The sequence below is a fragment of the Alligator mississippiensis genome, chromosome 2 (assembly GCF_030867095.1).
Source record: "Alligator mississippiensis isolate rAllMis1 chromosome 2, rAllMis1, whole genome shotgun sequence".
Lineage (NCBI taxonomy): Eukaryota > Metazoa > Chordata > Crocodylia > Alligatoridae > Alligator > Alligator mississippiensis.
This window is the reverse complement of record NC_081825.1, coordinates 157582683-157602315: the sequence shown is the minus strand read 5'-3', so window position 1 is coordinate 157602315 and position 19633 is coordinate 157582683. Positions and strand designations below refer to the sequence as shown.

The 19633-nt window shown below is 41.7% G+C and overlaps 1 protein-coding gene across 1 annotated transcript in view; it reads left to right on the top strand.

Annotated features, from left to right (window-relative positions):
- UNC5C (unc-5 netrin receptor C) overlaps positions 1–19633 on the top strand; it is a 426201-nt gene that overhangs the window by 372280 nt on the left and 34288 nt on the right. The window contains exons 12-13 of the mRNA XM_019488075.2: positions 13828–13996; positions 17890–18123. Of these exons, the coding sequence (XP_019343620.1) occupies positions 13828–13996; positions 17890–18123 (403 nt within the window). The remainder of the gene's footprint in view (positions 1–13827; positions 13997–17889; positions 18124–19633) is intronic.

The window sequence follows — 19633 nt, the reverse complement described above, 5'->3', positions numbered from 1 at the left end:
CTGCTGCTTTCCTTAGCCAAGCCATATTGGAGGCACTTTCCAACAATGGAAACACCCACAAGTGTTTCACTAGGTCCATGGGAAAATCCAGGATTTAGTAAAGGGTGGTGTGGAACATTGCCCCTCAAACCACGAGGACATAAGAACTAGGTGTGGCTGGAACCCCCAGATTGGTGGGAGAAAACCAGGGAGCTGGGGGGAGTCCACCCCTCCCTCCACACACACCACTGCTGTAGTTTCCAATGGATCCAGGCATGAGGGGAATCCCAAAACTGCCTCTACTGCCTATGGCTGCAGCAGTACTAGGTGCACACTTCAGCAAGGGACAGCAGTGGCAGCATGCAGGTCCCTCCTTCCAGTGTCTGTTCCCTGCCATTCCCAGTGTCCTCTGCTGGCCTGGGAGCAGGGACTGGAGAGAGAAACCTGTGCTGCTGTAATTGTCCCCAGCTGAGCCTAGCTGTCTGTACAGCACCTCCCTGCAGCCTGGGGCAGGAACAGCTGTGTGGTTCCCCCATGCCTGAAGCAACCAGGGACAGCAGCAATGGTGAATGGGTTCCTCCTTCTGGTGCCTGCTCCTGGCCAGCAGGGGACATGTGTGGAATGGAGCAGCAGGGACCATGTGCTAAACAAGTAACCTAAGCACCACTGCCACTGTCCCTTGCTGAGCCTGGCACCCTGCAAAGCCACAGCCCATGGCTGGTGTAGGGCAGGAGTGGTTCTGGGGCTTTCTCTGCACCTGGGTCAGCCAGGGACAGTAGAGGCAGAAGTGGGAGGCCTCCATACCCTTGCATCATCCCTGGATCTGCCCCAACCATGCCCATCTCTTATCATCCTCTTTGAAAGTCTCATTCAACCAGTGCTGAAAGAAATACTTTCCTTCTACAACTTCTGAGACATTTTCAATCCTGACACAAGCCTCTGAAAAGCAAGTTTAAAGCTGAGATGGACAGTGCTAATACACTGAGAGGGGCAAACAGTGCTAATACACTACTGCATAGCATTATTAGGCTACTGTGCAGTAGCATCACTAAAAAGAAGTTCGCTGGTGCTACTACACAGTAACTCCAGTTTCTGCACATTTATTTAGTACTTGATTATACAAATACTAAATAAATGTGCAGTAACCACTGCACAGTTGTGTCTTGTGTAGACGAGCCCACTGTGGGGTAATCCTAGATTCTCTAAGCAACCCATAATGGCCTTTTCAAAGTGTTATTTTTAGCTAACTGGCATTTCATGCACCAAAAACCTGTTCTAATACAAGAATGTTTTAAAAAATATTTGAAGTTAATGCCCACAAACTGAAATGTGTTTCATAACTTGGAGCAAGCCTGATACATGGTTAGGACATTTAGGACCAGATTTTATTCCATCTATGAGGTGTATAAGCAGATGTAGGTGTCTATGTGTGATTATGTTCCTGTCCAGCAGGAGACATGCATGTAGGGGCTTGAGTCCCTGAAAAACTGTTAATATAAAGGGTGAATGTGTCCCCCTCCTCGCTGCTTTTTGTCATTCAGTCTTAAGGGTAAGATGGTAATTGGTTACCCAGAGAGGTTGTGGCATCTCCATCCTTGAAGGTTTTTAAGACCCAGGTAGACAGAATGTTGGTGGGGATGATCTAGTTGCAGGTGGTCCCGCTTTGAGCAGGCTGTTGGACTAGATGACCTCCTGAGGTTCCTTCCAACCCTCATTTTCTATGATTCTATGAATTGTTTCAAAAGTAGCTGCATTACTGGATTTTCAAGCCTACTTACATACCTAATGGGTTAAATAGAATCTGACCCTTAGTGACTAACATGACTAATCCTATTTTGAAAAGTGACTTAGGCAATTAGAAACTTAAGAGGAAGGTTTCCAAATGTACAAATGACACTTAAATCCCATTGACAAATGTGTCTAGGTGAATACATGCCTTTTGTGACTTTGAAAATCACCCCTTAAGTCTTGATGATAGCTAATGAGACTTTGGCTTATAAGTGCCTATATCATTTTTGAAAAGGGGATTTAGATTCATAAGTCAATGAGGGCTAGATATTCAGAGGTGCTTCGGTGTCCAAACATGAAGATACATGCTTAGTGGGATTTGCAAACTACCTAAATGGATCCTGTATATATGCATAGCCACTTTTGTAAATCCTACTACCTACCTTCCTGCATCAGAAGGATGCTAAATACCTTTTGAAAAGTGAGCATATGGTCACTTTTGAACTATCTATCCTTAATACCTCATCATTACAGTAGGTTTAGTCTAAGACTTGAGATCTTTATATTCTTGTCTTTTTATCTGATCCATTGTAGGACCTTGGACAGGTAATTTAGGGATAAAATATGACTTGAGGCACAAAATCTAAGCCAGGGAGCAGATCTCATGTCTGGGAGAGTGATTTAGAGACACATCACCAAATCATAATGCTTGTTCCTTGTCACTCTCATCCATGGGCTTGTAGTCCAAGTCACAATGTAGCCCTTAATATGTTAAGTGTTCTGAAAGCCTTGGCAAGAAAAGTGTTCTAAAAGGCCAAAGTATTCTTAGCAGCAATTTGAGAAAACCAGCTAGAGAGAGAAAAGAAATCTTAAGTCTTTAGGTTGGAATTATGTGCACAAACCCTGAATGACAAATGTAAAACTAAGTAATCATTACATGGTATTGTGCCTCTATCTCCTCCTCATAGCTAGATGCATTTTGACTCAGCCCTTTAATAGCTTTTGTTATGCATTTTGCTGTGGCTCTTTATATGCCGGGTGATGTTCAGCGCTTTTGTCTAGGTTGGTAGTCTTCCATCCTTGCTAAAAATAATCTGCTTAAAGGAAAAAAAAAGTAAAATGACGTTTTTTTTTGCTGTCGTTTGCATGCCCTACATTTTGAAAATGACTAATTAAAATAAAATCTTAATTCACATCTAACATTGATTTTGGTGTGCATTCCTGTGCTCTGTATTTTGGGAGAAAGTTGCAAACCCACCTGGAAAAATGTCTGTCTCTTGCAGAGTGAAATAATAGCCAAGATAAGGAAAGTGTCCCTGCTATTCCCTTCATTTGAATGAATGGGCTAAAAATATCACAAAATATCTCAGCTCTTCTTTACTGTCTTTTACTCTCTTTTTGAGCTCTACATACAGGTGAATCATCTAGAAATTATTCCCACTTCTTCTGATTATTATTTGGAGAGGCTCTCCATCTTTTATCCCAACCAGTGGTGGCTACCCAGCATGACAGATCAGGCCTTGATTTTACTTTCTTTTAAGTACCATAATATCTGCTCTGTGTTATTCACAACAGTAGTTATCCTGCAGTTATTACTGGATATAGAAAGGCAAGCTAACCATCCTAAGAGAAGGCATGCTTGATACAGTGGTTCCTGACAAATACAATGAATGAGGGAGAGTATGTATGCAGAAAAAAAATGGAGGACAAGGTCTCATGGTTGGGAGAAGATTTTATAAGGAGATTTCTATCACTGGAATGGAAAAATTATCAAGGAGCTCAAATACATCGTGTAGGTAGGAAAGCATGGAGTTGGTGTAGAGTTGCTAGCTAACTCAAGGCAGTGTTGACACAAACTTGTTTTATAAGTTGATAGAAATCACTGAGCTCCAGTCCCCACTGTTCTGCTTTCTCCAGGGTGGATGAGAGCCAGCCAACCAACCACTCACAGAATCCCCCTATATTTCTGGACTATAGAACAGTCTGGTGATGCCCACTGATGTCTATACAACATGATTAATTTTATTGGTGCTTTCTAGAATTCCTAATAAAGAGATCACTGAGAGAAAAAACAGAAGATGCAGTTACTCATTTCATATTTAGATTTTTTTTAGTACCTCTCTAGAACTCCAGGTTCTTCACACTTTCTACAATTAACCATGGAAATGCAGAATGATATACAGCATTTAAAATTAGACACTTGGGACCAGATCCCATTCAATCTATTAAGCACATAAGCATGATCCTATTCTGCTCTTCAATTCCCTGAGAAAATAATCATACAAAAGGAATGGTGAATCCTCCTTCTCTTTTTGCTAGCTGTGACTTAGCTTTGAGACTAAGGACCTGGTTACACATTGTACTTTGAGCAGCTCAAATGTTGATCAGTGTTAGTGCTAGTTTGAATTTAGAGCAGTCACACCTTAAGGCTAAAAACCTTCTCTGACTGTCCCCTATCTGCACAAGTATGACTTGTCACTAGAGCACTGGCAACCAGGGGTCCTGACCAGGAGCTACAGCTGTGAGTTGCCACTAGAAGGCTAGTGATCCAGGACAGGTTTCCGTCCCTGCGCTAGGTGGGGGAGTGTGAGGGAGGGTTTGGAGGTGGTGGTGAGAACATGAAGCTGGGAGGCAGAGAGTTAATGGGATGGGGTGGGTAAAGAAATGAAGATGGAAAAGAAATGGGGGTGGAGGAAGGGTGGTGAAGTGGAGGGAGTCAGTCACTGAAGGATAAAATAAAAAACAAAAAATAAATATGGAGGAAGTAAATTTAAAAAGGCCACATGTTTTAATGAAGTGGGATGTGGGTGTGCTGGCTATGCTTTCCAAGGTGGCTGGGAGGCAGGAGCAGTGAGGTAGAGGTGCTTTTGGGGGAACCACTACCCCACCCCAGGAAGGAAGCCCCAGTTCATGGGGACCTGATCCAGACCCCTTTTTCCCCTGCCACCTCCTGTAAACCCTACTCCTGGACCCATCCATGCCCTGCAATCCAACTACCTGGGATGTGCTCTGCAGGTTGTTTGGATGGGGGTGCAAAGGTCACATCTCCAAGGGCAAGAGGTGGAGTTGTATGGTGCTTTTCCTGTCTCATGTCCTTGTGGCAAGGTATTAAGCAGAATTAATAGATTCTTGGAAATCTGACAGGCTGTGCCATAAGTGCTTCTGCTATGGCCTTGAACTTCCAGCCTCTAGGCTGTTTAGTCATGCCCTAGTCCCCGGTTTAGTGCAGGAACCACCCCAGGGCCAACAGAGTTCAGAGGGTGGCAAGTTTGTCCACACAGAGCAGGAGGTGGGGGAAGGGACATTGCATCCTGTGATGCTGGAGGACTGTAACTTGGGTAGCTCATCTCTGGGGAGTGGCCACACATTAATAGAACACAAGCTGGGTAACACAGATCAGAGATAAACTTGTCCTGGAGTGGCATTTTTTTTAAGTCACCTAAATTGTATTTAAAACTAGTTTCAGGTGTTAAGGCGTGGACAATCCAGGGGGTAAGAGCTCCAAGAACCACCTAAAATTAATGTGTAACATGATCCTAAGATGACAGCACATTGCAAGGATAAGATACATTATCACTTTTTCAGGGACTTGGGCAGGATAGAATAGGACCACATTTACACACCAAAGTCTACTTAGGTACCTAATAGGTAGATTAGGATCTGGCCTTTACTGTAAAATTACTCCAAGTAGAGCATTTAGAACTGCTCTTTCCTCAATAAGTTCCTCAGTCTGCTTGAACTATAATACCAGCACCAGAATAACATCCAGGATCCAACCAACCACCAATCCATTAACTTGCTCCCTTTCTTGATACCCTGCAAGAGAAATGAGCTAAATGGTGTCTGGGACCTGACACTTATTTCCCAATCTCATGTGGTTGAGTTGTATTTACTCTTTGTCCTACAACACGGTATGGTTGCAACTTACATGTCCCATAGGAGAACTATGTATTGGTTACATGGTACTGAATTTAATTGGGTACAACAAGTTAGCTGTAGTTAGTTGATTGATCCTGCATAACGGCTTTTTAAGTCTATTATTGCAGTGTTACAGAACTCCAGAAAAGCAAAAGTGTCCAGATTAAGCTGTCAGAGCAGATACTCACATGTTATAGTGAAGCGGGGAGTGGAGTTTGGTACATAAAATTTCTAGAATCCTGGGTTTATCTTTACGTGCACAATATATCCCAGGCACAAAGGGATCAAAATAACTTATGAGAACTGGCTGCACCTGTGTTAAAAAGTCATTTGGAGAGTTGCCAACTGAGGTAGTTTGAAAGTGTCCAAATATGAAACTATAAAGTGGGATTTATAATAGAGACTCTGCTTTCTGATACCTGGGTGTAACTGAAAACAGAGTTTGGTCTTCTTAACTTTATATTAGTAGTATAGTTGGAGCAACACAGTTTCAGCATCATGAATTCCATGCTTGGTGACATCTCTGCAATAATCTGAGATTTAGTTCACTCTTGTTTCAGGAAAACATGATGCAAGCCCTAATAAATCAAGGTAAAACAGGAAATCTATTATTCCTCAGTCTTGCAAATCCCCTCCCTCTCTTGCTTCATGTGCTCTCCTAAGCCCATTTCCCTGTTTATCCGCTTTCACCTGCTTTATAGGAAACTTCTAGCAACTAGTATTTGACAGAATTCCCACCCCAATATAATAAAGCTGTTCCTACAGTCAACTGGAGAGTTTGAATGTCAGAGCACTAATACTCTTTTTTTCATTTTGTACCCATTAAAACGTGACAATTCTGGAGGGTCATTCTGAAAGCATCACCTTTCCTGCAGTGAAGTAGGGATCTAATGAGTTGTAGTAAATGCCACTGCAACCACAAAGCACTCCAAGTCACAGGGTAGTTGTTTAATGGGTTAGTGTGAGGATGGAAATGTAAGTTCAATGACATTTGTGGTTTTCTCTTCTAATGTAATACTATTTACTGTTCTCTAGTAGTATATTTTTCTATCACTCTGCTGTAAGCTCAGATGCTTTCTTCCTCTTGCTTTGAGGAGGGTGAGTAGGCAGCGGAAATCCTCCTGGGTGATAGTAAAGAAGAGTGAAACTTTCATGCTTACCTTGAACCCACTTTATCTGAGCCAGAATTGACTGTTTGATGTATTTTGTCAACTGATTGAGGTGGCAAATAGGATGTTTGTATAGTGTAACAATGTACTAAGCCCATAGGAATGTCCTACAATCAAGTGCCCTCTTTCCTACCAGCAGCCAGACTCCCTACATACCATACCTTCTCCCCTGCTCACTGCTTACTGGGAAAGGTCACATCTTCCCTACATCTATGTAAGTGTCATGTATACATCCCTGCTTTGCAGTTTCATAACTAGGTCAGGATGGGTAGGGTACCTACCCTGGGTACTGACTATGAAGGGGCACTAGGATCTCCCCCACTTGGAGTCTTTGCCACAGCAGTGTATCTGGGAAGCAGGGGGTGAGTAGAGTGAGTGAAATGGTGCTTCAAAGGCGCCTTTGGCAGCAGAGGCACAGCCCTGCACCCAATAGACATTAGGGGTGTGTGAAGTGGGCCGTATTCAATTCGGATTTGGCCCAAATTGGAGACAGTGATTCAGTTCATAGATTCAGATCACTGTCCCCGATGAATCCAAATCTGAAGATTCGATGCTGATTCAGAGAATCAGCGATTTGGCCATAGACACAGCTTTAAATGATTTTTCTACATACCTGGAGGTACCAGCGTGGCTCATGAACGCTGTGATGCTGGGGTGGATGGAGTGTCCCACAGGAACATGGGGGAAGTGGGGAAGATGTGAAGGGGGCACCAGAATTAGCTCACAGCGAGCTTGGCCACAGTGAAGCTTAAGGAAGTAAGCCTTCCTTTCTCTTTACCCATCTCTGTTCTCCATCCTCTCACCACCTCCCCCTTCTCCTGCCTCTCCCCTCTCCCCTTCCAGGCACTCAGTGACCTCCATATACCTCTGCCAATTCGAGTACTCTGAGGAAGGGTTTCCTGTCATCTTAAATGTCTTCTAGATAAGCAAATATTCCACAGCCACCCCCTAGAATTGCAGCAGAGGGAAACTCATAAGTTGCTGCTTCAGTAGGAGGTGGAAGCTTTGCCATGACCGAACAGATGGAAGAATCAGAAAACATCATGTTATGGAACAAGGACACAAATTTGCTCCTTCCTCCTAAAAGGGGAGGAGGTAGATCAGGGTGTCGGCAGTTTTCTTGGATATGTGCATGCAACAGCTTGCATGACAGCTTTGAAGGTTATGGGGAGGGGCTGGGCTCACTGCTAATCTTTTGTGAACAAAACTGCAGGGTTCCATTTGCAAACACTGTTATGAATTGACCTGTAGAATTCAAGTTGTTATTGAGGCCAAAACCTGTTAGGATTTTTTTTAAAAGGCTTAGACATTGCCACAAAAAGTCAGAATACTACACAGCTCACACTGTCAAGGATTAAAATGCATACAAGCTGTAAACCCTCAGATTTCAGATTTTTTCTCACTAACTGCCTGTGGTTAAAAGAAACTTCACTTGTGAGCACGTTATTGCATCATTATCAGCTACTGGGGCTTTGTGCTTTCTCATGAAACATCTGGTCCTGATCACTGCTAGAGACAGGGCATTGTTCTTGATGGACCATTGGGTTGATCCTGGATGGCAGTTCCTGTGTTCCTGTGTGAACCCCTGCAGGGTTTGCACAAGATTTAGGTAGCAGCTAGCATTGCGTAATATACTCAGAGGCAAGATTTTTATTAAATATGGCACAGTGAACTCCATCAGGAGTTTGTTGCTGCACCAGGAACTACTGTATAATACATATAGAAGGAGATGGGGCTGAGACACAAATGAGAATGGATGTCATCGGGAAAAGCGGTCTTTAGAAGAGCTGCACGAAAGTCCCAATTTTTGCTTTCTGAGTGCAGAACAGCAACTCACATTAATGCAGCACCTTTGCCTCCAAAGCCCTTCACAACACTACTGGTATGTGGCTGCCATGCTGTTAGAAAAATACATATTTACCAGGGACCCTGCAAAGGGTTCTTACACCCATGAAATGCTATGGAAACGTTGACATCTGTGAAAAGGAGAGAGGGCCTCACTTTGGAAGATCACACTGAAGGATCCATGCAGAGTAAACTGAACTTGGATTTGTCCATTTAAAAAAAATGATGATCTGAATCAGCCCTGTCAGGACTTGGACCCATGGCTTCAGGGCATGTCAGAAGTTCAGGCTTTTAATTAGAATGATTAAGCCATCTCCCCTCATCTGAAAGCAGTAGGATACTGAGAAATTTGAGCTAGGGTGAATTTTTACCAGTAAACTCTAAGTTTGGTAGCCAAAATAAAAAAAAAAAAAATCTGTTAAGCTCTTTTGACCCATGCTCTTCATCTCTATCTTTCCCTGCTGTCAAATATCAAAGGACTTTCCTGAAGTCAAGAGAGAAAACTTTGACAGTTTCTTTCAGTGAAAACTAAAATGTACCAGGAGCTAGCAAAGAAAGAAAGGAATGCTAAGTCTTCTTTCCTTCTTTTCTCTTCTTTTATTCTTGCCTCTCCTTTCATTCTGGAAAACAAGTCAGAAGAGCCCTAAAGTTAATCAGGAATCATGTGTGCAAGATGCCCATGTGCTGAGAATAATGTTAGGCACATTTCAAATAGGAGATACATCTCATAGATCAGTTTTAATTTGAAAAGGAATAGAATGTAATAAATATAACTTAATAGTCAGAAGAATATTCCTACTTTTTCCTCAACCTTTTGGAAAACCTAAGTAGAAGGGTCAACATCCATTGCTCTTGAGTTATTCATTGTTCTCTTCTCCTCTATCCAGTTCTTGCTGTGCTTCAAGTACAACTATCTTTACCTGTAAAATTTGTAGGTAGGACCACTGTGAGTAATGTATGCTTATTGAAAAGGGGAAGTTTTCCTATTCATATTCCCATCTGAAACCAGAATGGAAGACACTGGCAAGACAGTTATTACTGCCTTCTACGGTCTACCATCCAGGATCCTGTCTATTATGTTGATCAGTACCAGCTGCTTCAGAAAGAGGTTGAATACTCCCTATAATGGACAATTATAGGATAATCCACTTGCAGGGGAAGTTTTTTCCTAATCCCTGTCAATTAGTGGTTGGTTTATGCCCTGAAGCAGGAGGATCTATATCCCTTAAATACAGTATCATGTTTAAAGCATAAGTATCTGTTCACATTAGCAATATTAATGCTTATTCCTTTTTTAGGATGGAAATTAGAGACAATTAGAAATGAAAAAGATCTGTTGGGTCATTTTTTGCCTATGCTTCTGGCAACTGCAGGAGGTTTCCTCTGCCAGGTTCTCCAGTGTGTTTTTCACACTAGTTTTAAATGATTCATTCTTCAAGGTTTAAACCAGTTTGCATGAGAGACTCTCTTCTAGCCCAGCAGATTTCAGTGTCTCCTGTACACAGTATTCTAGATGCAGCCTCATTAGAGCAGTGTAGAGAAGGGATTATCACCTCTGCAGATGTGATAATGCCTCTTCATATGTAGCCCAGACTCATATAAGTTAATTTTTTCCTACCATATTACATTGCAAACTGACATCCAGCTTGTTATATACTGTCATGCTAGATTTTTTTTCCGCTTTTACCACTTTTCTTGCTGCTAAATAACTGTGTTGTATTATTTCCCTCCAGAAGTTTTACTTTGCATTTCTGAGGCACTCATATAATATATAATAGTACAATATAATTTCCTGTCCACATAATTACCTTCCCTGTGTCCCTCTGCATTACTTCCTTGTTCTCAGTGCTGTGCACAATAACTGCCAATTTATTATTATTATCTGCAGATTTAATTGGTATGCTGCTCTGTATATCTTCTGTATGGTCATTAAAAGTGTTGGCTGAAATCTTGGCCTCACTGAAGTCAGTGAAAAAGTTGTCGTTGATTTCAGTGGGGCCTCAGTGAAAGATGTGTTAGTTACCTAACACTTGCCATAGATAAGATATGCACAGAGGCAGTTACTTCCAAGTAGCTGACCTGCTGTGAGATCACATCCTAACCTACCCCTCAGTAGTTATGAGGCAGTACTCTAAATGTGCTCTTGATTGGCACATAGAAAGCATGACATTGGCTGTCCCTGTGTTGTCATGTGTTCCATTCTTTTGGGGAAGTGATGATGCCGAGGGGAGATGCCTATGTATTAAGAACAAATGTTAGGCACATTTCAAATGAGAAATACATCTCATAGGTTGGTTTTCTCTTAACAGTTCTTGGGTTTATCAATGTAGCTAATATGGGAACACTGCTGTCTCACCATTATTGGGCCATATTGCCTCTGTGCAGGTTGATACAGATAGCCAGTCCTCACTGGGTGCATCTACACAAGAAGCTTTACTGCACAGCAGACCAATTTGCTACGCAGTAAAGCATCACCATCTACATGTGCGCAGCTATTAGGGTACACAAAACTAATTAAGTCTGCAGCTGGGTAGTCTTCTAAAAGACAAGTATTACCATGCTGCGGGGGGAGGGGGGGGAGTTGCTTGTGCACAGCAGCACTCTTGTAGACATTGCCCTAGCTGGCTGAGGTATTGGGTGCTTCAGCACCCTCCACCCCAGCCAGCTGCCTAGCAGCACATGGAGGCAGGGGAGCAGCCAGCCCAGGGCTACTCCCCCATCCCTGTGCACTGTAGAGCCCCTGTGCTGAGGTACCCTGTGTCCTAGCCAGCTGGGGAGCGGCACGTGGAGATGGGGGAGCAACCAGTCCAGGGTTGCTTCCTTGTCTCTACATGCTGCAGAGCACCTGCACTAGGGCACAGTGAGCCCCAGCCAGCTGTTCTGTGCTCTGTGGCTGGCTGGGGTGCAGTATGCCTTAGCACAGGAGCTCAGCAGAGCATGTTCAAACAGTTTGCCTGGGAGCAAAAAATGGGAGCAAAAAATTGTGGAGCAAAAAGCTCCACAGTTTATTGGTCCACATTAATTGCATGTGTAGACTGCACTGACTACCATAGTTAGTCTATTTTACCTTTCCGCTTTAGTAACAATATTTCATATGTTTCTCACCTCACTATCTTGTACTTTCTATAGTCTTTTGCATAGATACAAAATGTTAACATTAGGAGTTTATAGTTCTTCCTACATTGCTCTTGACTCGCACAAGTATGACTGCATGTATTTGAATGTCCTCTGTCAAAAGTCCTAAAATTTGTTACTAGCCAACAAATTCTGTCATTGAGCAATGCCTGAACTTAATAGTTCTTTGAGACCATTTTAATCCCTCTCATTAATCAATACCATTTTATGACCTTTCAGCCTATATTTTGCAACAGTGCTCAGGCCTTTTTAAATTCACTTTCATGTAAGATTTTCTGATGCACTGTGTGAGAGATTTTATGAAAGTCAAGATACATTACACCTGCTGCATTCTTTTTGTCCACTAATTCCATAATTCAGTCCAAAAAGCTATCTGAGTTCTCAGACAGTTTTTCTATTTTCTTTCCCCTTCCCACTCCCACCCATGATTCTCTTGTTTTTTCAATGGAGCTAAATTAACCGGAATATTAAGTCTGTGGTTTTGCCAGGCCTGTGACTTTCAGCACAAAAATGGTGATTTTAAATGTTTTCTCATAACAAGTCATGGTAATCTCCTGACTTCTCTAGGAGTTTTACTTGGTCAGTAAATGGGGTTGTGAAGTATGAGGGAATGATGAGAGTTTGTGAAAGGTTTTGAGCTATTGTTTATTTACAATTAAATTGTTTTTAAATATAGTTATTAAAAATGAGAACTATTTTTTGAGTTTAGTTTTTATAAAAGACTGATCTTGCTCCCACTGAAGCAATTTCAGACACCTCTATATAATTCAATAGGAGTTACAAGATCTCCCAAATCTGTGAATTTTGAATGTCGTGCTTTGCACTTTCTTTTCTTTCCCTCCTGCCCTCCCCTATAATAGAATTTAGTTGCCAGGGCTGCTATACTTGTTTTTCTTCTAAGAATGGTACCACAGTTGGGTTTTTCCAGCCACACAACTTTCACAAATAATTACCAATAGCTGAGTCAATTCATTAGTTAATTTATTTTAGGAACCACATATGCTTGTCATCAGGATTTGCTGATTTACAGAGATTTCAGCTTTTCTATGCCAGCCGTTTTTTACCTGTTTTTATCAATAGTTATGCTGACATCAGATAGAATTTTTGAAAGCACAAAAGTCTCATTTTCATTTTTAAAACCATGTCTTTCAATGAGACTTGCCATTTGTCTACACAACGAATTAAGACACAGTTCTAAGCATATGTTGCTAAATCAAAGCTACTACAGATAGCAGTAGCAGTAAATACAAACTAGCACAAATTTCAGCATGGGTTAGGAACATAAGCTTGTAGCAAGGGTCTGTGACTTCAGTTCCTCATGAATTTCATGCATCCTGTTCATTACTTCTTGATTTTTTTTTTCTTGTTGTGACAGACACCCCATTTCCACAGGCCCTTCCTTACATGTTAAACTTAATCCTATGAATAGTCCCCGTGAACTCAGTGGTACTGACATGAACACAGGTATGCATGTAATAATGGATTTATAGAATCAGACTAAAAAAATTCAAATGTGAGCCAGTAAGTGTCCTGTCCAGGTAGCTGAGCCACACTTAGGCCTCCCTATTTGTAAAAATCCAGGATGTCTTTCCCTCCAGTTGGATATTGTGGTTTCTGGATCATGAGTTTGTCCTCTATATAATTTAGGGATGTCTTTGATGATCCATGCTCAGCTATATTTGTTATCCACCAGATGTCTGTGTAGTTAAACTCACTCATGAATACAGTATCCTGTGGTTTTGAACTCTTCAGTAGTTGGTCTGGGATTTTTTTTCCCCTTCTCATTTTCATCCCTTCTCCTGGTCCACTGCGGTCTTTTCTTTGTTTTTAATTTACTACATCCTCACGCCAAAGATTTTACTGCCACCCTCTGCATTATTACATGGTATGCCACTAGTTTCGAAGTATGTCTGATACTATAGTGTGTGTGTGCAATTGATTTCCCACAGGGACCATTTTCTTACACTGTAAGTTAAGAAAAGCCTTTTACTCTGGCTGTGTGTGGGTCCCTTTAAATTCACCTAACAACCCCGCTTTTCTGTAATCTTGTCAGGCCACCAGTGGAAGACAGTCAAACCCTTTTGACCCCAGTGGTGAGCTGTGGGCCCCCAGGAGCGCTGCTGACACGGCCTGTCATTCTAACTATGCACCATTGCGCAGAGCCAAACACAGAGGACTGGAAGATACAGCTGAAAAACCAAGCAGCTCAGTGCCAGTGGGAGGTAAGTTCATGATAGGATCACACCCGTCCAACCATATTTATCTTAAAGATGCCTTTTAAAATAACCAAACATCTAAATACCATATCTTCTCACACATAACACCCCATCTATGCCCTCCCTACCCAAATAAGATACATACCTTGTTTTTGAAAGGTAGAATGAAGAAAAATATCTTTCCTTGAAAATACTGGTAAGTAGCAGTAAGTAACTGAGTAGCAGAAGCTAGGATCCCAGCATGTCATTGTGCTGCTCTCTGGGCACATCTACACGTGCTATTAAGGTGAAGAAATAACCTCTGGTGCTTATCGCATAATAATTCCCTGGCGTAGTCTCTTCTTTGCATGGGCTATTCTCATTGATGGAGAGTACAGTTCAGCTATAATTCAGAGCAAAAGTGGAATAAACTTGGAGATGCAAACCAGTCTTTTGTGGATTTTATGCCAAAAAAATGAATATAGTCGCACAATTCAGCATGACAGGCCATGTACACCCAGAAGAGGCTCACAGATGCATCTGTGTGGGAGAAATTGCAGAGTGCCATCTGCCTGGCTCTTGTTTCTTCGGACAGGATTCTGTGTACCTACTGGATGACTGAACTACAGCTTTATGACCTGACTATATGTTACCCAACTGAAGAGTAGAAGCAATTTTGTTACCCCGCTGTAGGCATGTAAGTGCCCCTCTTATAAGAACAGAGAGACATCTACATGTCTGAAGGGTAATCCTATTCCTATAATAATAGGGGCACTTACATGTGCAGAGAGGGTAATAGAAATGCTCTTACACTTTCAGTCCCAGACCTGAAGAAGGACTCTATTCCTGAAAGCTTGTCCAGCATCTCTCCCAGCTTCACAGTTGGTCTGATAAACAATATCAGCAAAACCCCTTACCTCTTGCACACATCCTGGACCATTTTAGCTATCATAGCACTCAAATCTTATGCCTACATTTTAGTCAGGTAACCTGGAGTCAGTCAAAAGCTGCACTCTGGTCATCCACTAGGGGAACAGAATACTACCCTAAATGTTGATGCTGGCCTACCATTCCAAAATGAGACTTCACCTGGTCTTTTGCCTGGTCTTAAGCTTGGGATAAACAGATAAACCTAAGCTGCCCAGCCTGCTACAGAATTTAAGAATAATGGGTTTGATCATGATTCTTCAAGGAAAGTTCCCTGCCTTTTTATATCTCCTATATCTGTCTTCCTCAATCTGTTCTGTTCTTCCCCACCCCACCATGAGGAGTACCCCTGATTGCCTGAGGACTGCTCCAATTTCATGTATGTGCACTTAGTCAGCAGGGATGGAATTAGAGCACTGACTTTGAATTTTCGTCAACATACTTTTCTCCATCTACCAACCATTGAAGGTGCCCTACAATAAAGAAGGAGCTCATGACACTACAGTGATGCATGCTGCCCATTCTGATAAAGGATATTTGGTAATATATATGAGCTATAAGGACTGGTTTCTAAAACTATGGTCTTCCTCTTATGTTAAAACTCTGTGCTAGATCTTCAAAATTGTGAATATAAATGCCATTTGGAGATTCCAGTTCAGTGGCAGGCAAACTATCTGCTACCTGTTGCAACTGTCCCTTCACTCCTTAATGGAGAACAGGTGCAGATTTGGCTAGCAGTTTTATAAAGATGTGTATTCTTGGGAGTTTTTTTTAATGCCTCCTGCTTCTGGTTTGGCTAAATACAGTAGAATAATAACCTTCCTTGTGTGATTTTGGCACTTCAATCCTGGCTGGCAACAAAGTTGAAGTGAAGTGGGGAGGAGGGCAAAGGGAAAGCTTCAGTAGTATCTACTGAATACTACTGAAGTTCAGTTCCTGTAAAGTTTTAGAAAAGGGAAGCTGTTTTTCCCAACTGGTTCATACTTCCCTAATTTGTACTGTTTTCAATGGATCAACAGCTGCTAACTACTGCAAAACAATCTGCAGCTTTACAATCTAGATAAGTGAGGCAATTTAATCTTGAATATAGTCTCTCTTTTCCTTGTTATTCTCAGAGGTGCAACCCACTACTGAGAGTCCTAGTGTGTCACTACCTCCTGTTCTGAAGCAAGAAATCAGAAGGCGACATTACAGGCTCTTAAAAAAGTAGGCCAAAGCACACATTGATGAACTTGATGGGAGGCTTGAAATCAGTGCTGGTAGCATTGAGATGACTGAATCCCAATGTAAGGCAGTGGTAGGATGACCCTTTCCCAAGATTTTCATCATCTTAACAGAAAAGAAAGCAGCTTCCTACAAGCTTTGTTCATTGTCAAAATCCTTCTCCCCTGTCCCTGTTCTTGGCAGGCTTGCTTGCTCTTGACAAAGCTTATAATGCTACTGCCACCTGTGCTTGTCTCCTATATTTAATTTGGCACCCTGCACTTTCCTCCTCTGAGTAGGTTTTAATGAGGAAATCATAACTGAAAAGACATCTGGGCTGACAGCAGCAACAGCACCATTTCCAGGGTTATCCTTGAAAGAATTCTCCTTTTTGTCACCCTGGCTGTGGTACCAGCTCTCAACCCACTGGGATTGTACATGTAGTCAGCCAGTATGCAGCCTGATGGAGCATCTCTTGGCACTGTATGTATGTTTCTTATTTGTTTTCTGTCCATTACTGGCATCCCCTTGACTTTTCCTCCATTCCACTCCTGTCCTTGAAAGCACAGTTGCCCTGCTGGAGGTGCCCATGCTGACTCCAGACTAGTGCCTATATACCATCTGCAGAGTCCACCAGGTCCTTTAGCACAGTGAGCCTCCTCTTCTACTCTTTTCTGGAACAGTTCTTCCATCTCTAACCCCCTCTAACAGATGCTTGGATTGCCATTGGCTAGCACTTTGTGCCCTGGACAGCATAAATTTTCATGACATGGCCAGTAAAGGGTGTGTAATCACCACTTCATACTTCACTCTTGCTATTGAGAAAGATTATGTAACCTTTGCAGATATCCTGCATTCATCCTTCCTCAGCCAGAGGTTCTGAATCTGTTCCCAGCCTGGCTTCTCACCCCACTACAAGTGGTATTCTCGTCACCTCAAGGCAGCTGAGATAAGGTGGATGAATTCTACAGAGCCCTGTGCATCCCAAAGGCAGACAATGCAAAGGCATTGTCTGCCTTTGCAATAGCCCTGTCTATTATTGCTGCTGCATTCTTTTCAGTTAAAACATCTTGCTGCATGATCAGGACTATACAGTGCTGTGGTGAATGGGGAACTTAACCAAAGTGTTCTTTTCTGCTAAGCACAAGGAAAAAGTTGGTTAAAATATTTTGTGTTTGTTTGGTTTGCATGTATTTTGTCTTTGCCTTGCAGTCTTGTAATGGAAGATTATACTGATGTACAGTTGAAGCAACAGGTGATACTCTACGTACCGTGACTCAGCTATCATTGAGGTTACCTCTTCTGTCTGAGTTCTAGCCACTACTGATTATGAAGATTAAGAAATGAAGATTCATATTAAATTAAATAGTTCATAGAATGCATATGACTAGAGCTGGTCACATAATATTCATCAAAAGGTTCATTCAACAATTTGCATTACGTTTTTCTTACAAAATAGTAGCAATACTTTTCATTATTTGCTCAGCTCTGCCCATCATTTTAAGAGCAGCAACATGCAGAACCAAAAATAATGATGCATTTAGATGGAACAAGCCCCCAACACTCAGTTTCCTTTCCCTGTTCCTACTCAGAGAGAAAGCTAGAAGTAGGAAAATTTTAAGTGTTGAGTAAGAGGGAAAGATTTAGAGCAACTTCTGTGACATTTAAGTAAGGCTGGCAATGTTATTCTGCAGTCAAGGCCCTGTCTTGGAGTAAACTTTGGCCATCCTAGCTCAGTCCTCAGTCCTGTTGGGCCTCTAGAGTTGTAACTGTGCCTGTTTACCCCTTAGGATGTGGTGGTGGTTGGGGAAGAAAACTTCACTACCCCATGCTATATTCAGCTGGACTCAGAAGCTTGCCATATCCTGACAGAAACACTCAATACCTATGCCTTGGTGGGACAGTCGATCACGAAAGCAGCAGCAAAGCGGCTCAAACTGGCCATCTTTGGGCCAGTGTCCTGCTCATCACTGGAATACAGCATCCGAGTCTACTGCCTGGATGACACTCAGGATGCCCTTAAGGTAATGGCCTCCCCCTTTAATCAGCTAGCTGTGTCTGGATCGCAGTAATAGCAGTGAATAGACCCTTCAGTAGTGTGTTGTTTATTGTAATTTCTATTCCCTAGTCTATATTTTTTGATTAGGGGAAGAGCTTGACAACAAGCCACTATTTTATAGAAAGAAAAAGGAAAAAAAACCCCACAAGTTGTCCTTTGCATAATGATTCCACTCAAATGCTGAACTATTTTCCACCCATCATTTTTTGTTCCTTTGTTTACCTGTATCATAACCTGAATTCTGAGATTTTTGCATTATTAAAAGGCCATAAGGTGCACCAGGGCTTCATTCGTTATTCATGTATTTTTAATGCTAAGTGCCAGCTCCCCAGAGATGAGGAAATGTATAAATGCCTCTTTGTAAATAGTTGATAATGATAAAAGAAGCTTCTGGGTTGTTAATCACTGCCTGCTCTTATATTGCTTTATTATACCTCTTTGTGTGCATTTTTGTGCTGGGAATTTGCAATTGAAATAAACCAAAGCTGTTGCTTTTTACAGCTATATATACCTAACTCTTGCTGCATATAATACCAGCACATATATAAGTAAGTATGCTCCCTGCATACTTAAGAGCACACACACACACTGTATTTGTATTTATAAATTTTTGTGCATATAAATGCATAGCCTAGGATGGGTAGGTAGTCATTTTAATCAAAATATTAATTCATGCGTATCTTTGTATGAATGCAAGTTATACAAAGATTTTCTGTAAGTTATAAAAAGATTTTCTGTAAACAAGCTTGATGCTAATTACCTGCACTGCCAGTATCTATGCACTGTCATTTTTATGTTGCATACAGAAGATGATTCTTAACAGCTTTACTTGGGGAACAAGCCTTAGACATATCCATATATGTAAACTACCTGGGAAATGTTTGTATTTCTCAGAGCACTGAGTTTCATTGTCACCGGTACATTCCATTTTTATATCAAATACTTTTTGGTGTCATATATTTAAGGGTATTACAGTTTATTATCTCTGCCACTTGGGTACTGAGAACCCTTTCTAAAGATACCACCATTTCAGCAAAGTGATGGGCTGAAGGGTAGAGGAAAGAATAGCTTTCCATGGTTGGCTGCTCAGCACTGGGCTTTGTTTCGACAGTTTTGGAGCCTGGTATAGAGAATTATGGTTTGCCAGGACATCAGTTGTGCTTATCTCAGTATGATTTTCCCCAAAATTGGGAAGAGGGGCTTCTATACCAAGCACCGTCTTTCAAAACCTAAGGTCCCTTTTATGCCTGCACTTCTTTGGATCCATGTGGGATTTTCTATATATTTGTTGAGACCTGAGATGAAAGTAAGTAATTCAAAGCAACCTGAAGCAAGCACTGAAGTTGTTTGAATGCTGCTATGAGTTTCAGAGTAGAAGACTTGAGCAATCAAAGATGAATTCAAATAGGCCTTGTCTTTACTACTGTCTTTCACCATGAACATTTTCAGTGTTTTTGCATTCAAAGGTTTATTGC